The following is a 27,110-nucleotide window of genomic DNA, read 5'->3' as shown; positions in this document are numbered from 1 at the left end:
ACATACCTTCAGCTTCTTCTTCTGTTGTAATAGGTAAAGAAAACACAAGGGGAAATATTTATTACAGGTCACTGGAATGATGCTTTTACAAAAGTGGAACTGCAGCATATTAGTATCCAACTTCTTACCTTCCTGTTCCCTGAAATGGAATAATAATCATTTAAAAATCATTCAATGGCTTAGCAAGTTGTCTCAGTGAATAACTGAGTTCTACAAATTAGGAAAGTTCTAGGGTCACACGCTGATCTATGTTGAGTTAGCTGATTACAACGGGATAGTTTCCTTGAACAGTACATTGCGGAATCAACTAGGGAGCAGGCTATCTTAGATCTGGTACTGTGTAAATCAGAATCAATAAATGATCTTGTAGTAAAGGCTCCTTTAGGAATGAGCGACTATAACATGGTTGAAATTCAAATTCAGTTGGAGAGTGAGAAAGTTGGTTCTCAAACCAGGGGCCTAAGCTTAAATAAAGAAGACTACAAATGTATGAGGGCAGAGTTGGCTAAAGTGGACTGGGAAAATAGATTAAAGTATGGGATGGAGGATGAGCAGTGGCAGACATTTAAGAAGATATTCCATAACTTGCAACAAAAATATATCCCAATGAGAAGGAAAGACTGTAAAAGAAGGGATAACCATCCGTGGCTAACTAAGGAAATAAGGGAGGGTACCAAATTGAAAACAAGGGCATACAATGTGGCCAAGACTAATGGGAGACCAGAGGATTGGAAAACTTTTAAAAGCCAGCAAGGAGCGACTAAAAAAATGATAGAGAGAAGATAGATTATAAGAGTAAACTAGCACGAAATATAAAAACAGAAAGTAAGAGTTTCTACAGGTACATAAAAAGGAAAAGAGTGGCTAAAGTAAATGTTGGTCCCCTAGGGGATGAGACTGGGGAATTAATAATGGAGAACAGGGAAATGGCAGAGACGTTGAACAAATATTTTGTATCGGCCTTCAAGGTAGAAGATACTAGAAACATCCCGATAGTGGATAATCAAGTGGTTATAGGGAGGGAGGAACTTAATACAATCACTATCACTAATGAAGTAGTTCTCCATAAAATAATGGGACTAAAGGCGAACAAGTCCCCTGGTCCTGATGGCTTACATCCTAGGGTTTTAAAAGAGGTGGCTGCAGAGATAGTGCATGCATTGGTTGTAATCTACCAAAATTCCCTGGATGCTGGGGCGGTCCCAGCAGATTGGAAAATTGCAAATGTAATGCCCTTACTTAAAAAAGGAGGCAGACAAAAAGCAGGAAACTATAGACCAGTTAGCCTAACATCTGTCGTTGGGGAAATGCTAGAGTCCATTATTAAGGAAGCAGTAGTGAGACATTTGGAAAAGCAAAATTCAATCAAGCAGAGCCAGCATGGTTTTATGAAAGGGAAGTCATGTTTGACAAATTTGCTGGAGTTCTTTGAGGATGTAATGAGCAGGGTGGATAAGGGGGAACCAGTGGATGTGGTGTATTTGGATTTCCAGAAGGCATTCGATAAAATGCCACATAAAAGGTTACTGCACAAGATAAAAGTTACGGGGTAGGGGTTAATATATTAGCATGGATAGAGGATTGGCTAACTAACAGAAAACAGAGATTCGGGATAAATAGGTCATTTTCCGGTTAGCAAACAGTGACTAGTGGGGTGCTGCAGGGATTAGTGCTGGGGCCTCAACTATTTACAATCTATATTAATGACTTGGATGAAGGGACCAAGTGTAATGTAGCCAAGTTTGCTGATGCTACAAAGGTGGGTGGGAAAGCAAATTGTGAGGAGGACACAAAAAATCTGCAGAGGGATATAGACAGGCTAAGTAAGTGGGCAAACATTTGGCAGATGGAGTATAATGTGGGAAAATGTGAGGTTATCCACTTTGGCAGAAAAAATAGAAAAGCAAATTACAATTTAAATGGAGAAAATTGCAAAGTGTTGCAGTACCGAGGGACCTGGGGGTCGTTGTGCATGAAACACAAAAAGTTAGCATGCAGGTACAGCAAGTAATCAGGAAGGCAAATGGAATGTTAGCCTTTATTGCAAGGGGGATAGAGTATAAAAGCAGAGAAGTCCTACTACAACTGTACAGGATATTGTTAAGGCCACACCTAGAGTACTGTGTACAGTTTTGTGCTCCGTATTTAAGGAAGGATATACTGTACTTGAAGTGGAGGCTGTTCATAGAAGGTTCACTAGGTTGATTCCGGAGATGATGGGGTTGACTTATGAAGATAAGTTGAGTAGGTTGGGCCTATTCTCATTGGAGTTCAGAAGAATGAGAGGTGATTTTATCGAAACATTTAAGATAATGAGGGGGCTCGACAAGGTGGATGTAAAAAGGATACTTCCACTCATAGGGAAACTAAAACTAGGGGACATGGTCTCAGAATAAGAGGCCACCTATTTAAAACTGAGACGAGGAGGAATTTCGTCTCTCAGATGATTGTAAATCTATGGAATTCTCTGCCCCAGAGAGCTGTGGAGGCTGGGCCTTTGAATATATTTAAGGCAGAGATAGACAGATTTTTGGGGAGCGGGCAGGGAAGTGCACATGAATCCATGATCAGATCAGCCATGATTTTATTGAATGGCGGAGCAGGCTCGATGGGCTGAATGGCCTAATCCTACTCCTATTTCTTATGCTCTTATTAACTGGGACAATAATATGGACACTAAAGTTGGCCTTAGTATCTTTACGTTAGGGAGAGAAAGTTGGACCAAATTTCCTGCTACTGGTTGCTATCCTATTGGAATTCTGCATGTATGGATGTTAAGGGAAGGAAGGATTCGGCTCGATTGTGTCGTCCTCCACAGTAGCATAGCCTTGTGAGACCTATACTCAAGACTCAGTAATGAATGGCTAGTTGAGTGAGGTACTGGGGAGAAGGAGTCAGTGCCTTCAAGAGAACAACATTTTGGAACTAATTTACAAGAATGTGTCACAAAGGATATACTCAAAAACTTAAAAAGCATTAAGTAATGAAAAGTCAAAGAAAAAGATAACAGAATAAAAATATGTATTATATCAAATAAAAATCATACTTACTCAACTTCCTCCACAACGTCTTCTGTGTCTGACATGTTCAAAAATAAATTCTTGGGATTGAAAAATAATAATCAGAATGCATCTCTGCTGCATTGCTTCAGAATTACAACACAAAACTGCACAGGGTAAATGTAAAGATACAAGACCCTAGTGGTCGCCCAAAGGACCGCTGAGATCCTGACGGTACTTGAGGACGGGAGTTTCTTGAAAAAGTCCTGGAAAGACAGCTCGGCGGCAAAAAAGCGACTTGCACCCTGAATCTGGGCAGCAGCGGGCAGGAGCTCCCAATCTCGGCGGCAAATGCAATCCACGGCAAAGTACCGAGGATTGAGTCGGGCCCAGGGAGGGGGGAACAGATAAAAATAAAAATTCCCAAAAAATTTTAAAAACACTGGAAAGCCTTCAGGGGACCCCATCCACCTGAATCGCTGGAAAACAAATAAAGAAAAGAACTTTTACTAACTTTTTTTGCAGGTCTTCTTACTTAGCATTGAGGTTAGACCTGCCTCCACGTGGCAGTCCTTCCCCCTGCTGCAGCAGACTCCCGCCCGGACCAAACTGGCAGCTCGGCGGGCGGGGGGACACTTACGCGCGTTGCACGCCAGTGGACATCAGTGGGCGGTCCCCAGCGATCTTCCCTCCCCGGCGGCGGGAGGCCTCCACCAAACTTGCTCAGAGGGGAGAGTGCCCAGAAAACCCGCCGGCAGTGGGCGGCAGCGGGCAGTGAGTCCACCAAGTTCAGCCCCACAGATACTACGAAATTCCAAATGGGTACAAGTAGGCATCTGCAATAATTCCAGTAGAAACCAGCAGAATCCCTGAAGAATTTCAGGACCTGTGTGCTTTTGGGCCTTCTTATATACTGATAATAATTTAAAATACAATTTATTTGCCATTTATTACAACAAGCTACAAACACAATGGGGAAAAAAATCCTCAGGTCACAGATAAGAGTTTGCAGGGTCAATGGGACAGAATCTCAATTGTATGGTGGAGGCAGATGCATCATGAGGCTGGAAACTTAAATGCCTGCCATTTGACCCACTGCCCATGTCCTCATCAGCCCGCTGTGTAAGGTTCCAATCTGGTTTAAAAAAGAAAATCAGATATTTTTTGGGGGGTTCAGGCCACTTCTGTGGCCTGGATCTCATCGGTGGGATACACATCTAACTACTCAGTGTATTGGCCGCCTCAGGTACATTGGGTCACGAGTGAGTAGAGCCTGGTGTTGTGGAATTGATTCCCCCCTGCAGGCTTAACCCCCAGAGGTATTTGCCTTTTCAGGGGTGGGTGGAGGGTCCATCCCTTAAAAGGCAAGTCAAAAGGTTCTGGAAACCCCAGATAAATGATGCAACTGGGTCTCTGCTGTTTTCTAGGGGGCGGTAGTTGAGGGGTGGGGGGGTGAGATTCACCATTATCCTGCCAGAAAACCAGCAGAACTGATGAGGAAGTTTGGCTCCAATATAACAGATAGCTTATGTGAAATAAAAACAGAAAATGCTGGAAATCTCAGCAGGTCAGCCAGCATCTGTGGAGAGAAACAGAGTTAACTTTTCTGGTCTGTGACCCTTCGTCAGGACTGGCAAAGTTCAAGGTGTAACAGATTCTTAAGGAAGTGCTGGGGCTTATGTGAATGTCTACAAGGACTGCTTTCTATTTCCAACCAATAGACTGATTTTAAAAAGCCACAAGAATTAGATATTTAGAGACTTAAGTCGGGTGTTAGTTTGGTGGTGCCCACTATTATGGCCTAGTTGGCCATGAGTCTGGTGACAAGGATTTTGTACAGTGGATTTCATTTGCATAGTGTGGGTGGTGCAAATTGGACATTGCATTGGGAATTCACATGTTTGCAGCCCTAGGGTAAATTTAAAGGAATGCAATCACTTAAGGTAAGTTAATGGCTGAATATGGAGACAAAGCTGTTAGTAACATTTAGAAAGCAACTAATATCATAAATTCTTATTTCAGCATTATCATCATCATCATAGGCACTCCCTCGGAATCGAGGAAGACTTGCTTCCACTCCTAAAGTGAATTCTTCGGTGGCTGAACAGTCCAACACGAGAACCACAGACCATGTCACAGTTGGGACAGATATTCGTCGGAGGAAGGGGGAGGTGGCACTGATTTACCACACGCTCCTTCCGCTGCCTGCGCCTGACCTCTTCACGCTCGCAGCATTGAGATTCGAAGAGCTCACGCCCTCCCGGGTGAACTTTCTCCACCTAGGGCGGTCTTCGGCCAGGGTCTCCCAGGCATCAGTGGTAATGTCGCACTTCCAGGGAGGCTTTGAGGGTGTCCTTGTAACAAGCTCGTTGGATCCCAATATTGGCTGGCACAAGTCAATATCTGGCATTATAAATGAGGTGGCAGTACTCTGAGCCCTTGGTTAAGTGATGGAATTTTACAGCACTCATACCTCACTGTATGATGGCTGCAAAGTGGAGATGATGCAGAATGAGATAGTTGTGAGGAGGGTGCCCCTGTTTGCACTGCAGCGGTCAACAATGCAACTTGCCTGGATTGAGTGGAAGAAGAGAACTTGAGGGCCTGGTTGACGATTATTGTCACTGGCAGTGCCAACCTAACATTTAACTTTTGTCTGATCCACCTCCACATACCCACTGCCAGGTAGGTGCACCTCTACCAGTAAGCATAAGTGGGAGAGTATTGGCAGGTAGGTGCGGCCCACCTTTGGATGCAGCCTGCCATCCCTTCATTGCTGCTCCTTTTCTTCAAACAAAAGTTATTAAGAGGGAATTCGCATTGACAAATCTACTCTATCAAAATATGTTGGGCGTTTCCACCCCCCCCCCCATCCCCCCAAAAAAGAGCCAGAACACTTGACACAAATCATCCTAATCATCCAAATGGAAACAGGATAAAGAAAAAAAACAAGATAAAGGTTCAGAAATAGCCTCAAATAATACCTTGAATTCATGCTATTAGGCTCTTTAAATCCATTTTCATAAATGGCACAGTTCTTAACAGCCATGGATGCCCATTTTGTATGGACACATGGATTACTAAACACAATTCCGGTGTTAACACGATCAAGTTGCATGGATGCCTAAAGGATGCCTTCAGGGTCTAATTTTAATATGACAAGCTGTAAATGGGCTGACACTTGGGGCACCAGTACCGAACTTGACCAGATAAGTGGATGGAATGCTATTAGATGGTAATTATGATTCATATATTTCTGCCCATTTTTCTGATAAGCAATACCCACTTTATGCATTTATTAATCATAAACAATCAACAATTCCGTTTTACTAGTTTTAAAATTATTCTTATTGATTCACAATTCATAAAAGAAAATAGAGTTTTTTCATCTTTACTTTTGTAAATCTTGTGCTGACCACAATGAGTGATGTTAGCACCAGGGCAGGAACACTTTCCATTATGGTCACTCTAACAGCATTGAACAATCATAGGTCAGGAGAGGCATGGTCCATTTTCCATCGTCAGTATGATTTTGTCAGTATGATTTTAATAGATGTCATAATTTAGATATTATATCACATTCTCTTGAAAATGTGGCATAAATTATCGGTCACCAGCAAGTTTAACTTGATTAGAAAATTCTCTCTCTAAAAGTGTAGTGCATTTTCAGTGGTCAGTAGTCACACATTTAAGCAGCCTATTCAATAATGAGTAGGTCTCGAAGAATGAAGAGGAAATTGTTCAATGAACAATTCTAAACATAGTTATGGTAGAATTTAATTGACTGACTTTAATGATGTCAGACATTTGTGGTTATCAACTGAGCACTGCTAAATATTCGAAACACTGTAAAATTTAATTTCTTTGAATTAATCATCATGAATACTTTTGTTTAACATTAAGAAATGTTTTTACTTGAAAGGAAAGCATTATTAGTAACCAATGTCAAGATGATTTTTCAAAGAAAGTTCTGATTCTATTTAGAGAGCAAGTCCATCACAAAGGAATCTTATAAATGTATATTTAAATCAGGATTGTACATGGAGATAAAAAAAAGTGCTTCCAAAGGTTTGCTGTTGCAATGGGTAGCAATTGTGCAATGATGTGTGCTTTCAAGTGGCCCACTTATGGTCCTGCATAACTGAAATCATTGCCATTCTCTGTCCTTTTAAAGAGGAAAGTTTGATAAAGAATTTAATCATTTCAGATAAGGCTGGCCAGTAATAGGGTATAGTCTTCATCATAGCCATAAATACACAAGCAATTAAAATACATTTCAGCATTGAGGGCTGTCATTCCTCCTTAGTGAAATTCAGGTGAATGCCTTTTTTTCCTGTAAATCAATACCGACTGGTAAAAATCTCATTCTTTCAAAATCACATATTCCCGTGATTTCATTAGGCAGTTTATTATGCGGAAAAATAGGCAGCCTCCTATTTCACTCCTCCATATCTACAATACAAAAATCTGCTGAATAAAATCAAAAATATAAGCAACATTGACTGATGTGAGTTAATGGACCAGCATCATAGTAACATTTACACACAGTACATTAGTAACTAAAGGTTACATTGATGAAAGATTCGGCATGTACAAATTTAACCGTCAAATTCAGAAATTGGCTTGTAACTGTGCAGCTATTTCATATTCACACCAAACAAAACAAAAAAATTAAACGTTTGTGATAAAATTATATGAGCTGCCTTTTGCAGTAAAAATGTTATTAGAACATTCCACAAAACGCATCTCAAATGGTAACCAACAAAGAGAAGAATATTCTGCAATAAAGTACAGTTTGGAAAGTGACTTTTCTTACCTAGAATGAAAAGAGTGGAAGAAAAGGATTACTAGCAGCACCTCAGCTGACTTCTAAAGATAGGAAAATTTGCTTCAGACTTTTGGGCTTAAAACCCAGTCCAGCCCCTCTGACCTATCTATTTCCTGATTGGCGAGACAGGGTTGAAGTGTTACGTGCGCTATTTTAAAAAGATGTTGGTTTGTCTGTCCTGGACAGGGCACCATTCACTAATCCATAAAAGACCATCATTTTGCCACAGCTTGTGAGTCCGGCTATTCTTAGACGTCAGTATGGCAAGTGTCACTGACAAATGTGTTTTGGGGGGATGGAAAGGGGAGTGAGACATAAAAATGCAGGAGGCAATTAAAAGTAAAGAATATGACTAAAATAATACGAATTGGAGCATTAGTACAAACTCAGAAAATGTTGCATTCTTGAATTTATGATAACAAATGGGAGGGATCCAACTATGTCCATCTTTACAGCTGTAAATCTTTTTTATATGATGGGACATCTGGTTTCAAATATGTGTAACAGTTGTTCCTACGAAGAAAAAAAAAACAACATTGAGAAGCAATGGGTTATCTTGACATCCTATTGAAATTCTCGAGGATTCTTCAAGCCCTCGTAGACCAGATCATGTTTCTTCATTCCGTGCTGACTTCTGTTCTTCTATAATTTTATTATATACAAATCTCATTGTAATTTTCTTTCTTGCTGATTCCCTATAACAGCACCATAGATATAACGAGCTGCTTAATCAATCACTGATTAATATAATTAAGAAGCAAAAAAGTGTAAATGCTCGCATTCTGGAACAAAAGCTGAAAATGCTGGAAGCACATTATCAAAAACAACAAATACATAATTGTCTAATTTCTTTAACAGCATCAGTCTAAGTTGGCAATTTGACGATGCTCCCTAAGCTGATCATGGTTGTGAACATTTTGGTTAGTGATCTGACTGTACTCAGAATCTGTCTGCGTTATCACTCAACTCTGTAGGAGTCTGTTTACTGAACTTAAACAGACCCTGTCAACACCTCTGTAAAGTTATGTACACAGGATATACAGCACAGAAACAGGCCATTTGGTCCAACCAGTCCATGTCGGCGTTTATGCTCCACTAAAGTCTCCAAGTCTTTCCTCAACTAAATCTATCAGCATAATCCTCTGTTCTTTTCTCCCTCATATGCTTGTCTAGTCTCCCCTTAACTGCATCTATACTATTCGCTTCAACCACTCCCTGTGGTAGTCAGTTCCACATTCTCACCATCCTTTGGGAAAAGAAGTTTCTTCTGAATTCCCTATTGGATTTCTTGGTGACTATCTTATATTGATGGCCTTTAGTTATGCTGTGGCTCAGTGGGTAGCACTCTTGCCTTTGAGTCAGAAGGCTGTGGATTCAAGTCTCATTGAAAGGACTTGAGCACAAAACATCTAGGCTGACACTCCAGTGCAGAACTGAGGTAGCACTGCATTGTTAGATGTGCCGTCTTTCAGATGAGACATTAAATCGAGGCCACGTCTGTTCTCTCAAGTGGATGTAAAAGATCCCATGGCACTATTTCAAAGAAGAGCAGGGGAGTTATTCCTGGCGTCCTGGCCAATATTTATTCCTCAATCAACATAACAAAAACTGATTATCTGGTCATTATCACATTGCTGTTTGTGGGACCTTGCTGTGTGCAAATTGACGTTTCCCACATTACAACAGTGCCTGCACTCCAAAAGTACTTCATTGGCTGTAAAGCACTTTGAGACATCCAGTGATCGTGAAAGGCGTTATATAAATCCAAGTCTTTCTTTCTTTCTTCCCATTAGTTATGTTTCCTCGGTTTTTAAAAGACATACAATGCAAAAACAACAGAGCATTGTAAAAAAAAAGGCACCGCATCATTGATGCCTGATGTCATTATAAATAGAGATGATGACAAGCTTAACCAGGATGTCTCTTTCTCACAATGGGATTGATCCCCTTTAAAGTGTCCAACTGTAGACTCTATGCCAATGGAATTGTTTAAGATAAAACCTATTTTCCACCCACAAATGCTCAAGGGAAAGACACAGTTTAGAACTGTGAAGCCCTAAACTGTATACTGTACAAGAAGCATTTTACATTCATTAGTCATTCCTAGAAACAAATTGTAACAAAAAGTGCACTGTGAGAGGAATCAATCTGTGAATTCCGAGAGAAAAATACTAGCCTGAGCAATTCTACACACAGAAATGTTTTAAACATTGTAGGGGAAGATTTTGGCTGTTTACTGTTTTCAGCAAGCAGTAGAACTGTATATAAAGGTTACTGTTTGACTTTCAACAACTAGTAGTCCTTTCATTATTAATGGATGAATTACATGAGCTGAAGATTACATTTCTCCACACAAACACACAGGGAAGAGGCAGTCACATGCACGGCCAGCTATTTTCAATTTGCATCTATACTAAAGAAATAATAAAAACAAGCTTTAGAAGTATAATTAGATCAGAAGTTACTACAAATCAAAGAGAAGGAACTAGCTGGTGTGGACTATAACTCATCACTCAAGTGGCAGTCTGTCAGAGAGGGTATAAGGATGACTACTGTTGAAAATAAACGGTGCTCTCCGAGAGTGGGGTCAAGGCCAGTTGTTGAAGTAATATAATTGAATCTTTAGCCAGTATTTAACTTTTGATATTAGTTTAGTGCCTGGATGTGCTTGATAATGAAATAGGATGCAAAAAGTGGACAATGTCCCATTTCCAGTATTGACATATGTTTTCGACGATCACAAAATGCAAAATGCAAAAGGTAAAAGTTGAGAAAATATAATTAAATGTTTTGGTCTATTATTATTGAAGCATTGGCAAAAAGTATTTTGACAACTTATTTTTTCATACACATCATCATGTCATGTGATCTTTGTCTGGTTGTCATCATAAAGAGAGGGGTATGCTCATTTCACCCATCTTCCTTGTGTAGCAGGAATACACTGACGATGAAGGGAAGCAATGAGTGTCTTTCCCAACAGGCCTTTTTCCAAATCATAGAATCATAAAATCATGAAAGCATAGAAGTTTACAGCACGGTAGGAGGCCATTTACGCCCATCGTGTCCATGCCGGCCAACAAGAGGCTATCCAGCCTAATCCCACTTTCCAGCTCTAGGTCCGTAACCCTGCAGGTTACGGCACTTCAGGTGCACATCCAAGTACTTTATAAATGTGGTGAGGGTTCCTGCCTCTACCAACGTTTCAGGCAGTGAGTTCCAGACCCCCACGACCCTCTGCGTGAAGAAATTTTCCCTCAAATCCCCTCTAAACCTTCTACCAATTACTTTAAATTTATGTCCTCTGGTTGTTGACCCCTCTGCTAAAGGAAATAGGCCCTTTCTGTCCACTATATCTAAGCCCCTCATAATTTTATACACCTCAATGAGGTCTCCCCTCACCTTCCTCTGCTCCAATGAAAACAAATCCAGCCTATCCAATCTGTCTTCATAGATCTGTCCCAAATGAACTGGGAAAAATGAAAGTCTTTTTTAATTTTAGCAAAAAATTGTGCGAATGAATATAATTTTAAAGACCACTATATTGTACTCATATACCTTCCACAACAATTGGAGATGGGAATTTGTCACCTAGAAAACCCCAAGATCATAAAAATGATTAAACCAGGAGGAACAATTAATGATTTTTTGCACAAGCTATTGCGAAGTGACGCTAGGATGGTCTCAGATTGATTTTTTAAAGGAAACAATAGTCTAGTTTTTTTACTGCTGACCATCCATTATAACAGCCTAAGTCAGTCAGCCAGTAGCAGAAAATGACCAGGTCTTCTATCTTAGTAGAAATGCATCCACCTTGCACCATGGTGTAGTTTCTGGGGGTTGCAGATGAGCTTTGTACAGTTAAGTATTTATTTGGGACTCGGGAGAACCTATTCATCATTTCTCAATGTTGGACTTTCGAGGATGTCATTTCTAAAGCATACTCTTTCGTGATGGGCATCCAGCATTGCTATAGAACCAGCTGTACTGGTAGCCAAAGTAAATGGTACAGGCTCTACAATATTTCAGTCCCTTCTTGATCACCTTTGCAGTATATTCTGTTCGACTGCACCACCAAGATGGCACCACCCACATGTACACCCTATCTGGTTGTCCTTTCCATTGACTTCAGTAGCTCTACCCATAAAGTTCCCATAAGAAGTCAATTAGTATGGGAAATATGTCAAGCACTTTTGAAGTTAGTGACGTTGCATGGTATTTATATGCACATGACTGTAAACTCATAAATGACTCCAAAAGATCAATCTTTAAGATAAACTGAGGAAATTGGTTAAGAAGAATCAAATAATAAGCTTTTGGAAATTGCTCATGACCAAGTGGATACCTCAGTACATACTTTCTTGCTTCTGGGAATTCAATGTGTCAAATGTGTACCTTGTAATTAACTATACTTTTAGTAGAAGGTAATTACTGCATAATTAAAATGTGCATTCTTCAAGACAAGGCTAAATTTAGTTTGAAAAGAAATCTGGAATGAGTATAAGGAAAATGTTAGCGCTCTGGAGAACAGCTAGTGACAAGAAGAGAGAACAGCTGTCGTTATTTTTGGCAGCAGCTCCCATTCTTTTTGTTATCCTCTTTCGAAACAACTCAGTTATATCCCTTCAAAAAACAAAAGTAGCTTGTGCCAATGTAGGAGAGTCAGGAATGTATTCTGCATTGAGTCAGATTTACTGGATCATAGCTAACCATTAATACCAGAGCCACAAAAGATTGAACTGAACTAAAAATAAATAAGGACCTGGATCCAACCCTAGCCCTAACACTAACCCTAATCTTTCTTTTTATGATTTTTTTTATGCTCATCAAGATAAGGGATGTCAATGCTGAGGAATGTAACTATTCCCATTTCAGACACCCATACTCAGTGTAAAGTGCTCCCAGGTCAGGTATAGCAGGGCAAGATGGGGAGTAATGCTCCCTCTACTTAGCCCCAATAATTTGCCTCAGCCCCAACCTTGGAAGAACACCCTAAAAAAAATTTAAATGTAAAGTGCTGTAAGCAGCAAAGCCCAGTATATTGGTATGTTGTTCATGCCATTGGGCTGGAGTTTCGGCTTTTGAGATTTCGGAACAGTAATGGTGGCGGAACGTTCCTGAAAAGGTTTGCGTTCTCGTCTGCAAAATTCGGCAAAAAATGAGTAATGACAGTATTTTTACAATGAGGCAATGCCTGGCTCCTCATGATGGCCAAGTTGTGCAACATTCAGCACACCACAATGAATTCGGATAGCTGTTGAGCAGTCCAGGCATCGGTAGGAGAAGGCATATCTCTTTCAGTACTTCCTTTTGGAAGTGCAGTCTTCTCACATACTGCTCCTCAAGAGAGCTGGAGGTATGAGTGCTGGTGCCTGTAAATCCGTGGGTGGAGGGGGGGGTGAATAAGCCCTCCTCCCCAGACATCTTCGGCCTCTCCTCATTCGTGGGGTGATATGGCCAAGAGCCCTTCTTCTAGCTTGATGCTGCCTGGCAATAGCATGTAGCATGATACGTTGGCGAACTAGTACTGCCCCCATTAAATTCTCTCACTGACGTTGTAAGGACACTGTAGTGGTAGATAACACTGCCGCTTTCAAGTCGGAGTTTCACACAGTGTGATGTGCGCAACCGTTGCATCAATGTGACCTGCGATGTAGGATCCTCATCCCTCCACTTAAATACTCTGCCAAGACCGCCTACTGCACCCTGGGAATGCCTGGTTTTTCAGACATTTTCTGGAGCGGGAGTTTAATGAGGCATTAGGGACGAATTTTGCATCCGGTAAGTTTTTGTGCCGCCACAAACCATGAGCTGAATTTGCCGGCTGGGCGGTACAAACTGGACGGCCACAGTAACATCTAGAAACATCATTTACCACCTCTCCGGGGCGCTAACTGAGGCGCTAACTGAGGCGCAAGCGAGCCGAAAATCCAGCATAATTTTTTTCAGCTCAGGATGGAATTGGAAAATAGGAAGAAAAGTGAGACAGCTTCACCCTGGATTATAATTATGTGAAAGAAAGAAGTTACATTTTCACAATGGTTTTCACATCCACAGGATGTCCAAAGTGCTTCACAGTTACTGAATTACTTTTGAAGCAATGAGATATTGACCTGTTAATTTGCTTTGGTGGGGTTGGTTGTGGGAATAAATGTTAGCCAGGAAAATGAAGAAAAACTTTCCTGTTCTTCTTCAAATGGTGCCATGATACCCTTTATGTCTACTTGAACAGACAACAGGACCTCAGCTTATCAACTCATTCTGGTACCTCTGACAATGCGGTAGTCCTTCAGTATTGCACTCTAGTTTCAGCCTAGATTATATACTGAAGTCCTGGTGTGGAACTTAAACCTACAACCTTCTGACTTAGAGGTAAGAATTGCAACACTGAGTCAAGCTACTGTTATGTTATGGTGGATACAACATCAAAAGTCCCACATTTTTGGGGGCTTGAGTTCATCATCATCATAGGCAGTCCCTCGGAATCGAGGAAGACTCGCTTCCTCTCTTAGAATGAGTCCTTAGGTGGCTGAGCAGTCCAATACGAGAGCCACAGTCCCTGCCACAGGTGGGACAGACAGTCGTTGAGGGTAAGGGAGGGTGGGATAAGTTTGCCGCGTGTTCCTTCCGCTACCTGTGCTTGTTTTCTGCATGCACTCGGCGATGAGACTCGAGGCGATCAGCGCCCTCCCGGATGCACTTCCTCCACTCAGGGCGGTCTTTGGCCAGGGACTCCCAGATGTCAATGGGGATGCCACACTTTATCAGGGAGGCTTCGAGCGTGTCCCTGTAACGCCTCCTCTGTCCACCCTTGGCTCGTTTGCCATGGAGGAGTTCCGAATAGAGCGCTCGCTTTGGGAGTCTTTTGTCTGGCATTCAGACAATATGGTTTGCCCGCGGAGATGATCAAGTGTGGTCAGTGCTTCAATGCTGGGGATGTTGGCCTGATTAAGGACGCTAATGTTGGTGCGTCTCTCCTCCCAGGGAATTTGTAGGGTCTTGCGGAGGCATCGTTGATGGTATTTCTCCAGCGACTTGAGGTGTCTACTGAAAATGGTCCATGCCTCTGAGCCATACAGGAGGGCAGGTATTACTACAGCCCTATAGACCATGAGCTTTGTGGTAGATTTGAGGGCCTGGTCTTCGAACACTCTTTTCCTCAGGCGGCCAAAGTCAAGTCCTCAGGGGCTTGAGTTAAGACTTCTCCAGCCCCTGCTCCACATAACTGGAATTGATCCCAATGTCCCTCGACTGTTATATGTTGTGCTATCACTGTCATTGTGTCTATTACTGCAAAGACCATGATGATTAGTTCATTTAGGCTAGGCTGACCAAATTTCCTAAAACGAATCCAGGGACACACAGGGTGGGAGCACAACAAAGTGACCAGGATGCGTTTCAAGAAAACCGGCATGAGGACTTTGTTGCTTCTGCTCATGGAATACACGTAGAGACAACGGCATTTTCACTTTACACCGTATTTAGAATAATGCGAGTGTTCTGGCAATAGTGCTGTACCATCTATACTTGTCCCGAATACCTTAACTTTTAATTTCTCAATTTTAAATATTTTCCAAACAGACAGAGATTTTCCATAGAATGTGTGAAACACCCTCTGTCTCAGAAGATTTCAGAAACCTCTTCCCGGTGGGAGAATTTGGAGCTTGAATTATTCAGTAAAAAAACACCACGACGCACCATCTGAGGGAAAGTAAGCCCACTCACCCACCAACTCTCACTGCGCCCACGACTTCTCCAGTGCATTTTAAAGGTTCTGCCCTCTGGTCAGTCACTACTGGCTGAAATACGGGATCCGGTGATGCAATACTCCAGACTGCAGTACGGCCTGAGTTATCGATAGGGCATTTTCTCCGCCACGTTGTATTATGGGAAAGCAGGATTGCTATTGTCGCCTCCATTCAACCGGCTCCTGGAATCCTTTCCTCAGCTTAAATCAGGCGAGAACGGGCCGAGAATATCCTACTGGGGTTTCAGTATATTTGCGTTTAAAAAAAACAAAGGACAGAATTTTCCGGGGGTCAGTGGGCGGCATTGGTGTTGGGTTGGTTGGGAAATTTGATATTTTTGACAGCGGTAATTAGTGGAATGTTTAGAGTCAATTAAGAATGATTTTCACCTTACCTTTTGTATTTTGCAGCTCGCCCACAGGGTCCTCCCTGGTCATGGACCACGCCTGTCAAGCTGAGGCGGGAGTTTAATGGCCATTGCTCCAGCTGATTCGTTGACAACTTCAAATGTGAAGTTAAAACTTCCACCTTACATCTTCCCTCAGCCACAAGCTGCTACTCACTGCATTTCCACAAAAGATTCACCATGCTGCAAGTCTTCACACAAGTCTCCATCCAGTCTGTCATCATTACCTCTCTCAGCATTGACAGATCACTTCTGTCATCTCTATTTCACCTGCCCTCTATTCATCAGCATGGATGCCCTTTATACTCTCTTACCTTGGTCCTCAGAATCCCACCATGAGCAGCACCAACACCAGCATCACCAGACACAGAAGCAATACCAACAACATCAAGCGTCTCTGCAATCACCTGATGCTGCACAGGACACAGGGCATCAGCACTTGACCATATTGCTGCCCGGGAGGCCTCAGATGGCCTTACCATGGCCAGATTTACTTTACTTGATGCTATGCATCCTGGCTGCCACATGATGTGCCAGGTTGGCACCAACCCACAACAGCACCACAATGCCAAAGCCATTCCTTTCACATTGTGGGAGGTATTGTTATGTCTCACCATTCACTGCAACTGACTAAGCCACTTCCAAAGGTGCACACAAATCTGTCCAAGAATGCTAAGTGTTGAAAATAAAGGTTTCAATGTTTGACAGAAACTTTACATGAACATTGCATAAAACACCCAAGTGGCTACCCTTGTGTGTTGTTAGTTGGCATGATTGCACTAGGATGAGAGTGAGTATGAGCGGGGGCTAGTGAGATGGGAATGTGATAATATGGATAGAGGGGGATGCGTGGAGATCCAAGATAAGTTGATGTGAGTAAGGATGTGCAGGAGTAAGGTAGGAAAGGCAGAGTGGTGGGGATGTGATGAGTGGGGATTAATCAAGGACAATCAGCATGGATTTGTTAAGGGAAGGTTGTGTCTGACTAACTTGTTTGAATTCTTCGAGAAGGTAACCAGGAGGGTCGATGAGGGCAGCGCATGTGATGTAGTCCATATGGATTTTAGCAAAGCTTTTGATAAGGTTCCACATGGCAGACTGGTCATGAAAGTAAAAGCACATGGGATCCAGTGCAAAGTGGCAAGTTGGATACAAAATTGGCTCAGAGGCAGGAAGCAAAGAATAATGGTTGGTGGATGTTTTTGTGATTGGAAGGATGTTTCCAGTGGGGTTCCGCAGGGCTCAGTACTAGGCTTTTTCTGGTGTACATCAATGATCTAGACTTGAATATAGGGGATATGATTAAGAAGTTTGCAAATTATACTAAAATCGGCTGTGTGGTTGATAATGAAAAAGAAAGCTGCAGACTGCAGGAAGATATCAATCAACTGGTCAGGAGGACAGAACATTGGCAAATAGAATTTAATCCAGAGAAGTATGAGATAATGCATTTGGGGAGGGCTAACAAGGAAAGGGAATACACATTAAATGGTAGGACACTGAGAAGTGTAGAGGAACAAAGGGACCTTGGGAGTACATGTCCACAGATCCCTGAAGGTTGCAGGCCAGGTAGATAAAGTGGTTTAGAAGGCATATGGAATGCTTGCCTTTATTAGCCGAGGGATAAAATACAAGAGCAGGGAGGGTTATGCTTGAACTGTATAAAACACTGGTTAAGCCACAGCTGGAGTACTGCATGCAGTTCTGATCACTGTATTACAGGAAGCACATGATTGCACTAGGGAGCATACAGAAGAGATTTAGGAGGATGTTACCAGGAGTGGAGAATCTTAGCTATGAGGACAGATTGGATAGGCTGGGTTTGTTTTCCTTGGAACAGAGGTGTCTGAGGGGAGACCTCATTGAGGTGTATACAATTATGAGGGACCTAGATATAGTGGATAAAAATGGCTTATTTCCCTAAGCCGAGGGGTCAGCAACCAGGGGCCATAAATTTAAAGTAAATGGTAGAAGGTTTAGAGGGGATTTGAGGGGACATTTTTTCACACAGAGGGTTGTGGGGGTCTGGAACTCATTGCCTGAAAGGGTGGTAGAGGCAGAAACCCTCACCACATTTAAAAAGCACTTGGATGTGCACTTGAAGTGCCATAACCTGCAGGGTTAGGGACCCAGAGCTGGAAAGTGGGATTAGGCTGGATAGCCTCTTGTTGGCCAGCATGGACATGATGGGATGAAATGGCTTCCTTCCGTGCTGTAAACATCTATGATTTTATGATTCAATGAGTGGCACAGCAGGATGAGGTTGAGTGTGGATTTGGATTAAAGTTTTGTGATCTACTGATCATTGAAATATTTGCGGCAATACACCTTGGTCCTCCTGACAACATATCTGATTGTGCCCTGCTCTGCAATGTGCAACCAAGCTGATCTCCTGAGGAGGTTTCTTCTGCCTATGGGAAGGGAAGAAGACCTCCCTGCATGCTGTGACACCCTCCATATGCTTATCGTGGGAGAGCCTGGGTGCAGCCCTGTGCCTTTATGCAGTCATTATCAGTGTTTGCAGCACCTCAATGCTGTAGAACACGGACAGCACAAATGTCAAAATAAATTTGGACATGGTCCCTTTAAGAAAACTGGCTGATGACGCACCAAACTCGCTTCCTCTAATTAGCCAGGAAACATGCAAGGCGGGCTTAACAAGCCCCATCAACCGAAATTCATTTCACAGAGCGGGGTCAGGATCTGCCACCAACATTGCCCGCCACGGACCCGCTGAGGTGAGCAAAATTCCATCCAAAGACACTATACAAGTATAAATTTTCTGAATTGGGGACTGTTCCAGGGATACTGTTTGCCCTTGGACACAGTACCTCAGCCGGGGACTGCCCCCGGGAAATAGGGACGTATGGTCAGCCTAATTTAGGCCTTCTGTTTATTGGTGGTCACATGTCCCCTAAGGAAACATTTGTTATTTACTGCACTATTTTCTGTACCGTTTATATGAGGGCCTTTAAGTTCAGTTGCACCCAAATATGTGATGAATACTGTTGTATGAATGACAGTCTAATGTATTAACATTTATTCTGAGAAATTACCTTGGGCAATTTAGTTCTGTCCAACTTTTTCTTGGCAAAATTCCATACTTATAAACTAAATACAAGGCAAATAAACCACAATCCAACACACAATTTGAGGACCTGTTATAATTTTAAAAATTTATTTTGAGAAAATAACTGAAATGCAGTGAATATGATATTAAATTCTCAAACATAAAAAGTGTAAAATTTAAAGCATCTTATTTTACAAAATTGTGAACCTGATTTATTCCATTTTAATCACCGAAAAAGCTGTATGTTTGTTCTGTTACATTAGTTATGAAAGCAGTTGAATCCCCTTTATTAGAAAATTATAGTTTTTAACTGTTAAATCACTCCTATTGAACAGTTAGCTTAATCATGCTTGTGTAAAACATTAACCATCTTCAAGAGTTAAGAAAAATAATTACACATTCTGAAATCAGCTTGATTCCTGATCTGTAAAATTGTCTCCTTTTTCATTTTGACACATTACTCCTGGTAACAAAAAGAAATGTATAAAAAATTAGGTCAAAACATTGAAGCAATAGTCTTGAAAGTTTAAAAAATGAACACTGAAAATTTTCAACTCCTGATAAATCAAATGGAAAATTGTCCCTTTAGGGCATTCACCACTTCCTTGTAAGATGACACGTTAATGGGGGTTTCATTACATTTCTTCCATTCATTGTATGTTGTGGACAGATGTGGTAAGATTTCTTTGAGTCGATATTTCTAGTGAGAATGCATTCAAAAGAAGCTTGATTACATCTCACTGGTAACATCTGTTTACGATGCAGTCTTGTTAAAGCTCGAATAAAGCGCCTTGGGCTTTTTTTTACTATGTTAAAGGTGCTTTATAAATGCAAGTTGTTGTTGTTAATGCTGTTACACAATAACAGACCGTGCAACAGCTACAGCGCTTTGGGTATGGAAACTCCATAACATCGAGCGTGGAGCCTGTGTCTATTCTGCACCTACTGTAATGAGTACTTGGAAATGTGGGTAGGAAGCACCCTGACTGTACCAGCGGCTCAGTAACGTCCCATGCTTCGTGTAAATTAGGGGCCCTCCCCATAATGTATCCTGAGTGCCTGAGCAACACTCCTAATGTTAAACATCTGTATTTGAAGGCTCTTCAGGGGAGGCCTGCTTTAAAAATGATACATTTTGTTCCTGGGTGGCTCATTCCTTGTAATAAGGCCACCTTTTCTTTCTGCTCTGGCTGTTCCTTAACTTCCAACAACCAATTCTTTAAAGAGGAATTGATGCCCCTCACTTTTGAAAATAAAAATAGCAATGCTTCAGGGCAGCCAGCAGCCCTTCACAATCCGCTGATGTCCATCAGTCCAGCCCCTGTCCCTTGGTGTCCCCAGCGTGGGAGGGCTACAAAAATATTGAAATGAGTTGATCTCACATTATCATGCAAGGGCAACTTGGTAGGACTTCATTAGCCGCCATGGCGATGAGAGAAAATCATCCCCACAGATTCTCATTCGCCACTTCTTTAAAATGTCATGTTTCATTGAAATATATTCTTGAACAATATGTACTGAATATATAATATAATATAGAAATAACTACAAGGGAAGCACAGGTAAAATATCTAAAAGCAATGCTGCTATCAAATTAAACAAGTTTTCCCACCAGGACATTGAGCTCCTCTAATATATCTCTCATACCAGCTCGTGGTTGGACTTCTTGTGTCCTATAGTGTTCCCCTAATGAGATTTAGATAATTCAACACAGGGGGAAAGCAAGGCAAAGTATAAGCAGCCTCAATAAAAATGTTCTAAAACTGCAGTGGACTCCTGTTGCCAGATTAACACAGATTCAGTAAAGCAATTTTTAAAAACAGATTTCTTCGAAGATACTTATACGGTGCTGTCATTTTAAGTTCAATAGAAGCAGACTAGGAAATGATACACAGCATATACAATAAAGAATTGGCAACTCTGCAGCTATCCCATCGGAATAGATGAATGCTAGTGCCAGTGCCAGTGCCAATGCAAAACTAACATTTTTCTCTCCAGCAAAAACTCAAATGGATAGAAATTACACTGAGCGCAATTTACAGCAGGCTGGTGAATGGGTTTATGTAAAATTCCAACGTGCATTATTTCGGTGAAGTTGTTAACCCACTAAAAATAGTGTTTGGTGAAATTTTAACCCCAAAGTTTAGGACTATGTTGCTATATTAGAAGAAAATTTTGCTCTACTCTATCTGTACATTATTGATGTTCAGATTATACTGAAAAATGAATATTGCATATTTTTTGTGCTCATGAAGCGGGTATGAGTTCAAATCCTACCACGGCAGCTGGGGAATTTAAATTCAGTTAATTAAATTATTTTTAAAATCTGGAATAAAAAGCTAGTATCAATAATGGTGACCATGAAACTACCGGATTGTCCTAAAAACCCATTTGGTTCACTAATGTCCTTTAGGAAAGGAAATCTGCTGCCCTTACCTGGTCTGGCCTATATGTGATTCTAGACCCACAGCAATGTGGTTGACTCTTAATCGCCCTCTGAAATGGCAAAGCAAACCACTCAGTTGTATAAGGCAGCTCACCACCACCTCCTCAAGGGCAATTAGCGATGGGTAATAAATGCTGGCTTTGCCAACAACGCCCACATCCCATGAATGAATAAAAAAATATCAGTGCTGGAGAATGGAACATTTTCATATTTTGGTTGTGTTTTTAGCACACCTGTATCAAGCATTCCTGATCCAAGTTTGACCAAGTTCCCATTTGATGCAGAGTAAATCTCCCTCTACTCTGCCCCAACAAAATGGCTTAGCGCTAAACTAAGAAGGTTATCTCCGGTTGCATAATTGCTACTGTGGTTTCACTGAGTGATATTGCTGATTTAGTATTAGCAGACAACATTTACAATAGAGTTCGTATTTAGTTCGCAACAAAAAGGGTTCCGTTAGCTTGGTGGCAGAATAATTTGTTAACAATATTTTCAACAATAATTCAAATAGGATACTGTAATTAGTATACTTATTCCATTCCACAAAACAGGGTATGCAAACTCACCATTTATTGATAGCACCTATTTTGTTTCGAAAAGATGATCAAAAATACTAACGGAAAACCAAGCTCTTATGTCTACTTTTAACATTGTCAAAACTGAAAATGCTTCAGAATGAAATGCATGTTGTTGCTGTTCTTCAGATGGTAACATTTACATTAAAGCACAGAAAGAATCTGTAACAATACTTGGAAGAGATTGTGGGTTTCTCTATGTGCCTACAATACTAAATTTGAGAAATTTCTGAATCATGAGTCTGTAGAGTATTTATCTTTTGGAAAAAGTCTGGAAAATATGCAGCCACGTACACAAAATGTAAGATCATTCTTATTATGTGGGGTAAAACAAGAGTGGGAGTTTATTATGAGGCTGGAACATACAAGGGGTTTTGATGATGACAAACTGTAAAATCAAAGCTTCCGTTAACCAGTAATATCCAGAAAATTGTCCCACTTGGCATTTATTTGGTATTAGCACACACCACATGTTGTTCTAATTAGTTTTCCGTTGCATCTGGGATTCTTCTGGCTGCTCCTTGAATGCTTTGAAGCTGCCATTCGTCACTTGGTTGAAGGTCACATATCTGTAAGGGGGCTATTCAACAGCATCATGATAAAAATACTCTTAATATCTCATGATGGGAAAGAACATTTTATGAGGTATTAATTTAACAAGAGAATATACCTATGATGAGCTTTATGTTATAATATGGCAACTGGGAGCTGATCAAAAAAACATCTTGGTTCATTGAAAGCATCAGAAAAATTATTCAAGCTACTTGTTAGTATAATAGCACTGAAAGCAGCATTGTGTTGGCAGTGTGTATTGCTGTTCATGTTTCATTACACACTCTCTACCTCTTGTCAAACACGCAACTTTGGGCAATTTTCATTTAAACTATTGGCCTCCAGTTACATTTTTCACATTATAGTGCCAGATACACCTGTAAAAACTAGGCGGATAAAGATCACAACTGAATGAAACACAGAATAAGCTGTGAACATTATTAGTCATCGGTAGTGGTATTACATCGAATATGGAATTCATAAATCCCATTGGTATTCTCTCTACCACTGACAATGTGATGGAAGCAATGAGCGCCTGCCTCAAAGCCTCCACTTAATGCTCATGTCACATATGCCTGGGGATTACCTTTTTTTTTTCAAACAGACATTAGAATTGTGGAATAGCAACATGAAGCAACCACATAGACCACTGAAGATGAGCCAACACCCAAAGGTGCTTGTGATAGTTCAGTCCCATTATACTGAAACACATACATTTTCAATTACACCTGATTTTTGCTGATTTTGAGTCTGTTGTTTTGTTGCCAAAATTAAAGCATTGTTATCTTGTTGCATGACATGAAGGCAAAGGTCAAACGCGTGTGGTTGCAAAATAAATAAAAATAAAAACGCTTGTCCAAATTGAACTGCAAACATGAAATTTTCCTCTATCATTCCACCCCAAATCCGGCTGGATATCAGCCGCAAAGATAGGAAAATGGAGCAGCAAAGTCTATAACTGTGATGCCACCCCAAACGTCATTTCCTAGATGGAAAGGCTGCCTCTTCTCTGCCCACCACATGTAAAAGCTAACAGGAAGATGGGGCACAGCAAGCTAGAATTTCTCATTTCCTAGCATTCTGTCATGTATTCAACTATCATTGTAACCCATGTACCTGTTTGACAGGGAATTTGAGCTGGAGACAGATCACAAACCCCTAACGTCCCTTTTGGCTGACAAGGCCATAAATGCGAATGCATCGACCCTCATTACGTTAGCCGCCTATGACTACACAATTCAGCATAGACCGGGCACTGAAAACTGCGCCCATGCACTCAGCAGGCTCCCACTAGCCACCACTGAGGGGGCAACTGAGCATCATGCTGAGATGGTCATGGCTGTTGAAGCTTTCGAAAGTGAAGGCTCACGTGTGACAGCCCGTTAGATTAAAGTCTGGACAAATGAAGACCCGCTACTGTCTTTAGTTAAGAAATGTGTCCTGAATGGGAACTGGGCAGCCACGTATGGGCATGCCCTGAGGAATTTAAACCGTTTCATAGGCGCAAGGATGAACTCTCGATTCAGGCCGATTGCCTACTGTTGGGAAACCGAGTAGTCATGCCCCAGATGGACAGAGAGTTTATCAGAGAACTTCACAAAGAGCACCCGGGCATTGTCATGATGAAGGCTATTGGCAGGTCACACGTTTGGTGGCTAGGGATAGATGCAGACCTGGAATTTGTGTTCGCAGGTGCAACACGTGTGCTCAGCTGGGCAACGCACCCAGGGAAGCTCCTCTTAGCACCTGGTCCTGGCCCGCCAAGCCATGGTCACGCATCCATGTGGACTACGCAGGTCCTTTCATGGGAAAAATGTTTTTGGTTCTAGTGGACGCCTACTCCAAATGGATTGAGTGTGCCATTTTAAATTCAAGCATATCCTCTGCCACGGTGGAAAGTCTACGGGCAATATTCGCCGCACATGGTCTACCGGATGTCTTGGTCAGCGACAATGGCCCATGCTTCACAAGCACTGAATTCCAGGACTTCATGGTAGACAATGGAATCAAGCATGTCAGAACGGCACCGTTCAAGCCGGCCTCAAATGGTCAGGCAGAACGAGCAGTGCAGATAATCAAACAGGGAATGCTCAGAATCCAAGGGGATTCCCTACAAAGCCGCTTATCATGCCTCCTGTTGGCCAATAGATCCCAACCACACTCGCTCACAGGGATTCCACCCGCAGAGCTGCTAATGAAAAGGACACTCAAAACCAGGTTATCCCTTATACACCCTACTATGAAATAAATTGTTGAGAGCAGGCTTCAGTCACAATGTGACTACCATGACAGGAATGCGAGGGCGCGATGTATTGATGTCAATGACCCTGTTTTTGTCATCAACTATGCTGCAGGGCCCTATAGCTTGCAGGCACTGTGATTGCCAAAGAGGGGAATAGGGTTTTGGTAGTTAAACTTACCAATGGACAAATCTGCCGCAAACACGTGGATCAAACTAAAAGGAGGTTCAGCAACCCCACAGAAGAAGCAGAAGAAGATGATGACGTAGCGTTTACTCCACCACAGGTGACCGAACACCGGAACCAAGTGGAGGAGAGCCCAGTTACTGTGGGCAGTCCGGACAGGCCTGAGGCACTGCAAACAGCAGACATTCAGGCCAGCGCCCAACAACCAGAATCCCAACTCAGGCGCTCTACAAGGGAGCGTAAACCACCAGAGAGACTTAACCTGTGATCCCAATAAGACTTTGGTGGGGAGGTGATGTCATGTATTCAACTATCATTGTAACCCATGTATAAGCTGACCTAAGTTGTACACCTTGAGAACATTGACCACAAGGGGGTGAACTTGTGGGAGACACTCCTAACCTGGACTTTCAGGTATAAAAGGGGAAGCTCCACCCACCTTCATCACTTGAGGTCTTGGTAATAAAGGTTACTGGTCACAGAGTGACCTTCTCTCAAGTATGGGCCTCGTGTGCATTTATACTGTATAGTAAGGACATACCACATTCTACTACTGAACACGTCGCCCCCGCAACAACCACCCGCGACCCCCCTGCCAGAGATTGCTGGGAGAAGGATTGGCAGTAGCATCTGGGCAATAGTGGAAGGACAGTTCATGCCTCTTTAAGGGAAAGGGCACAGTAGTGGGCACCTCTCGCTCTTCTCTGTCCTCAACGACTCACCATTTTTGCCCTTGGGATTGTTCGCCCTTTTAAGTGGTGTCCTCACCTTCAGGTGCTGCCTTGCTGATGGCAGACTTTATTCTGGTGGCAGGTATCCAACTGAGAGCCTCACTCTGAAACTTGAATGATCACTGATGCAGAAAAATGGGTCAGGCTGTGCCGGGTGAGTATTGCCAGCTGAAGTCCACCCTGTCGTAATATCGGCAACAAGTGGAGAATCCACCCCGATGTATCCCTTCGCTATTGTAGCACATCACAGCTGCTTGCTATTTAAAGACTTGGCTGTATACAAGACTCACTGAATGCAAACTTAATCATTTTTTGCCTACTTTCTGCAGAGCATCAATCAAGACACATTGCAGCCTGTCAATCTGAAACAGAACAATGGGGTTGAAGGATTGGTATTATAGTCACTGTGCAGACATTTCTTTACTCATTGGTTCTTTCAACAGGCTGAGCTTGTTTTTATGTACAATAAGCAAAGATACAGGCTGCGAATTCTTCTCCTGGCGGGAACTTGGCAAAGCGAGCGACCAGCCCGACCAGAAGCGGCGGCAGGCTCGTCCTATTTTAACGGCCAGGCCCCATTGATATAACGTTTGCTGACTTCACGACCAAAACTGCCGGGAAATCATTGGCAGACAGCTACCCGCCCGTTAAAATCATGCTGCTTGGGGGCAGTCACCCGGAACCTGAGGGAATGCTAAAGAAAGTGGATACGTGGGGAGGAGGGTGGAATACCAGATCAGGGGATGCCCAAGATTTCTATGTGGGGCCTGGAGGAACATTCTCTGGCTCCTGTTCTCAGCAGCTTTGGCCTGGCAGAGAAGCCATCACTGCTGACCCGCTCAGGCCTAAAATCGCAGAGCGGGCCCCAATGCCATCATGGGGAATTTTCACCTGAAGAAACAGGTGGGTTTGGAACATGGGCGGGTAGTTAAATGGTAAAAAAAAAAAAAATCAGAATCCGGACCTGAACCAGCCTCTAACCTGAACCAGCCTCTAACCTACCCATTTCCGGTTTTAACAGACAGGGGCTGGGATGTGCAGCCAACCCGCTGCCAGGAGGCGGGTGTCAATTTAAATATCAGAATGAAGCTGGAAGCCTCTTCTTTAACCACCATTTTGTAAAAACTCTATCTGGAAGGGTTTTACACACTTTGTAAAACCCGGCAGTTACAGCAAGGTGGGGACTGTTGCATCCAGGAGTTAAGTGGCTTTGTACCTTCCTCATGGATCTAGGGTCCCTGCCGAACCCACCCCCCACGATTGGAGACCTCCCCACGAGGCCTCCGATCATCTTCCCGGAGTCCTCCACAATAATCCTGAGGCCGGCCACAA

At 42.3% G+C, this 27,110-nt stretch overlaps 1 protein-coding gene across 2 annotated transcripts in view; it reads right to left on the bottom strand.

Annotated features, from left to right (window-relative positions):
- Nucleotides 1–8,268: 8,268 nt before the first annotated feature.
- Nucleotides 8,269–27,110, bottom strand: part of LOC139228224 (ladinin-1-like) — a 143,035-nt gene continuing 124,193 nt past the window's right edge. The window contains exon 11 of one of the 2 annotated variants that reach the window (XM_070859400.1): nucleotides 8,269–8,340. In XM_070859400.1, the coding sequence (XP_070715501.1) occupies nucleotides 8,296–8,340 (45 nt within the window). In that variant the 3' untranslated portion in view covers nucleotides 8,269–8,295. Of the gene's footprint in view, nucleotides 8,341–19,235; nucleotides 19,512–27,110 lie in introns of those variants that run through there. The other variant, XM_070859401.1, reaches the window with a different exon arrangement.

Source organism: Pristiophorus japonicus, chromosome 17, assembly GCF_044704955.1.
Source record: "Pristiophorus japonicus isolate sPriJap1 chromosome 17, sPriJap1.hap1, whole genome shotgun sequence".
NCBI lineage: Eukaryota > Metazoa > Chordata > Chondrichthyes > Pristiophoridae > Pristiophorus > Pristiophorus japonicus.
The sequence above is the reverse complement of the archived record's forward strand: the minus strand, read 5'-3'. Positions and strand labels throughout refer to the sequence as shown.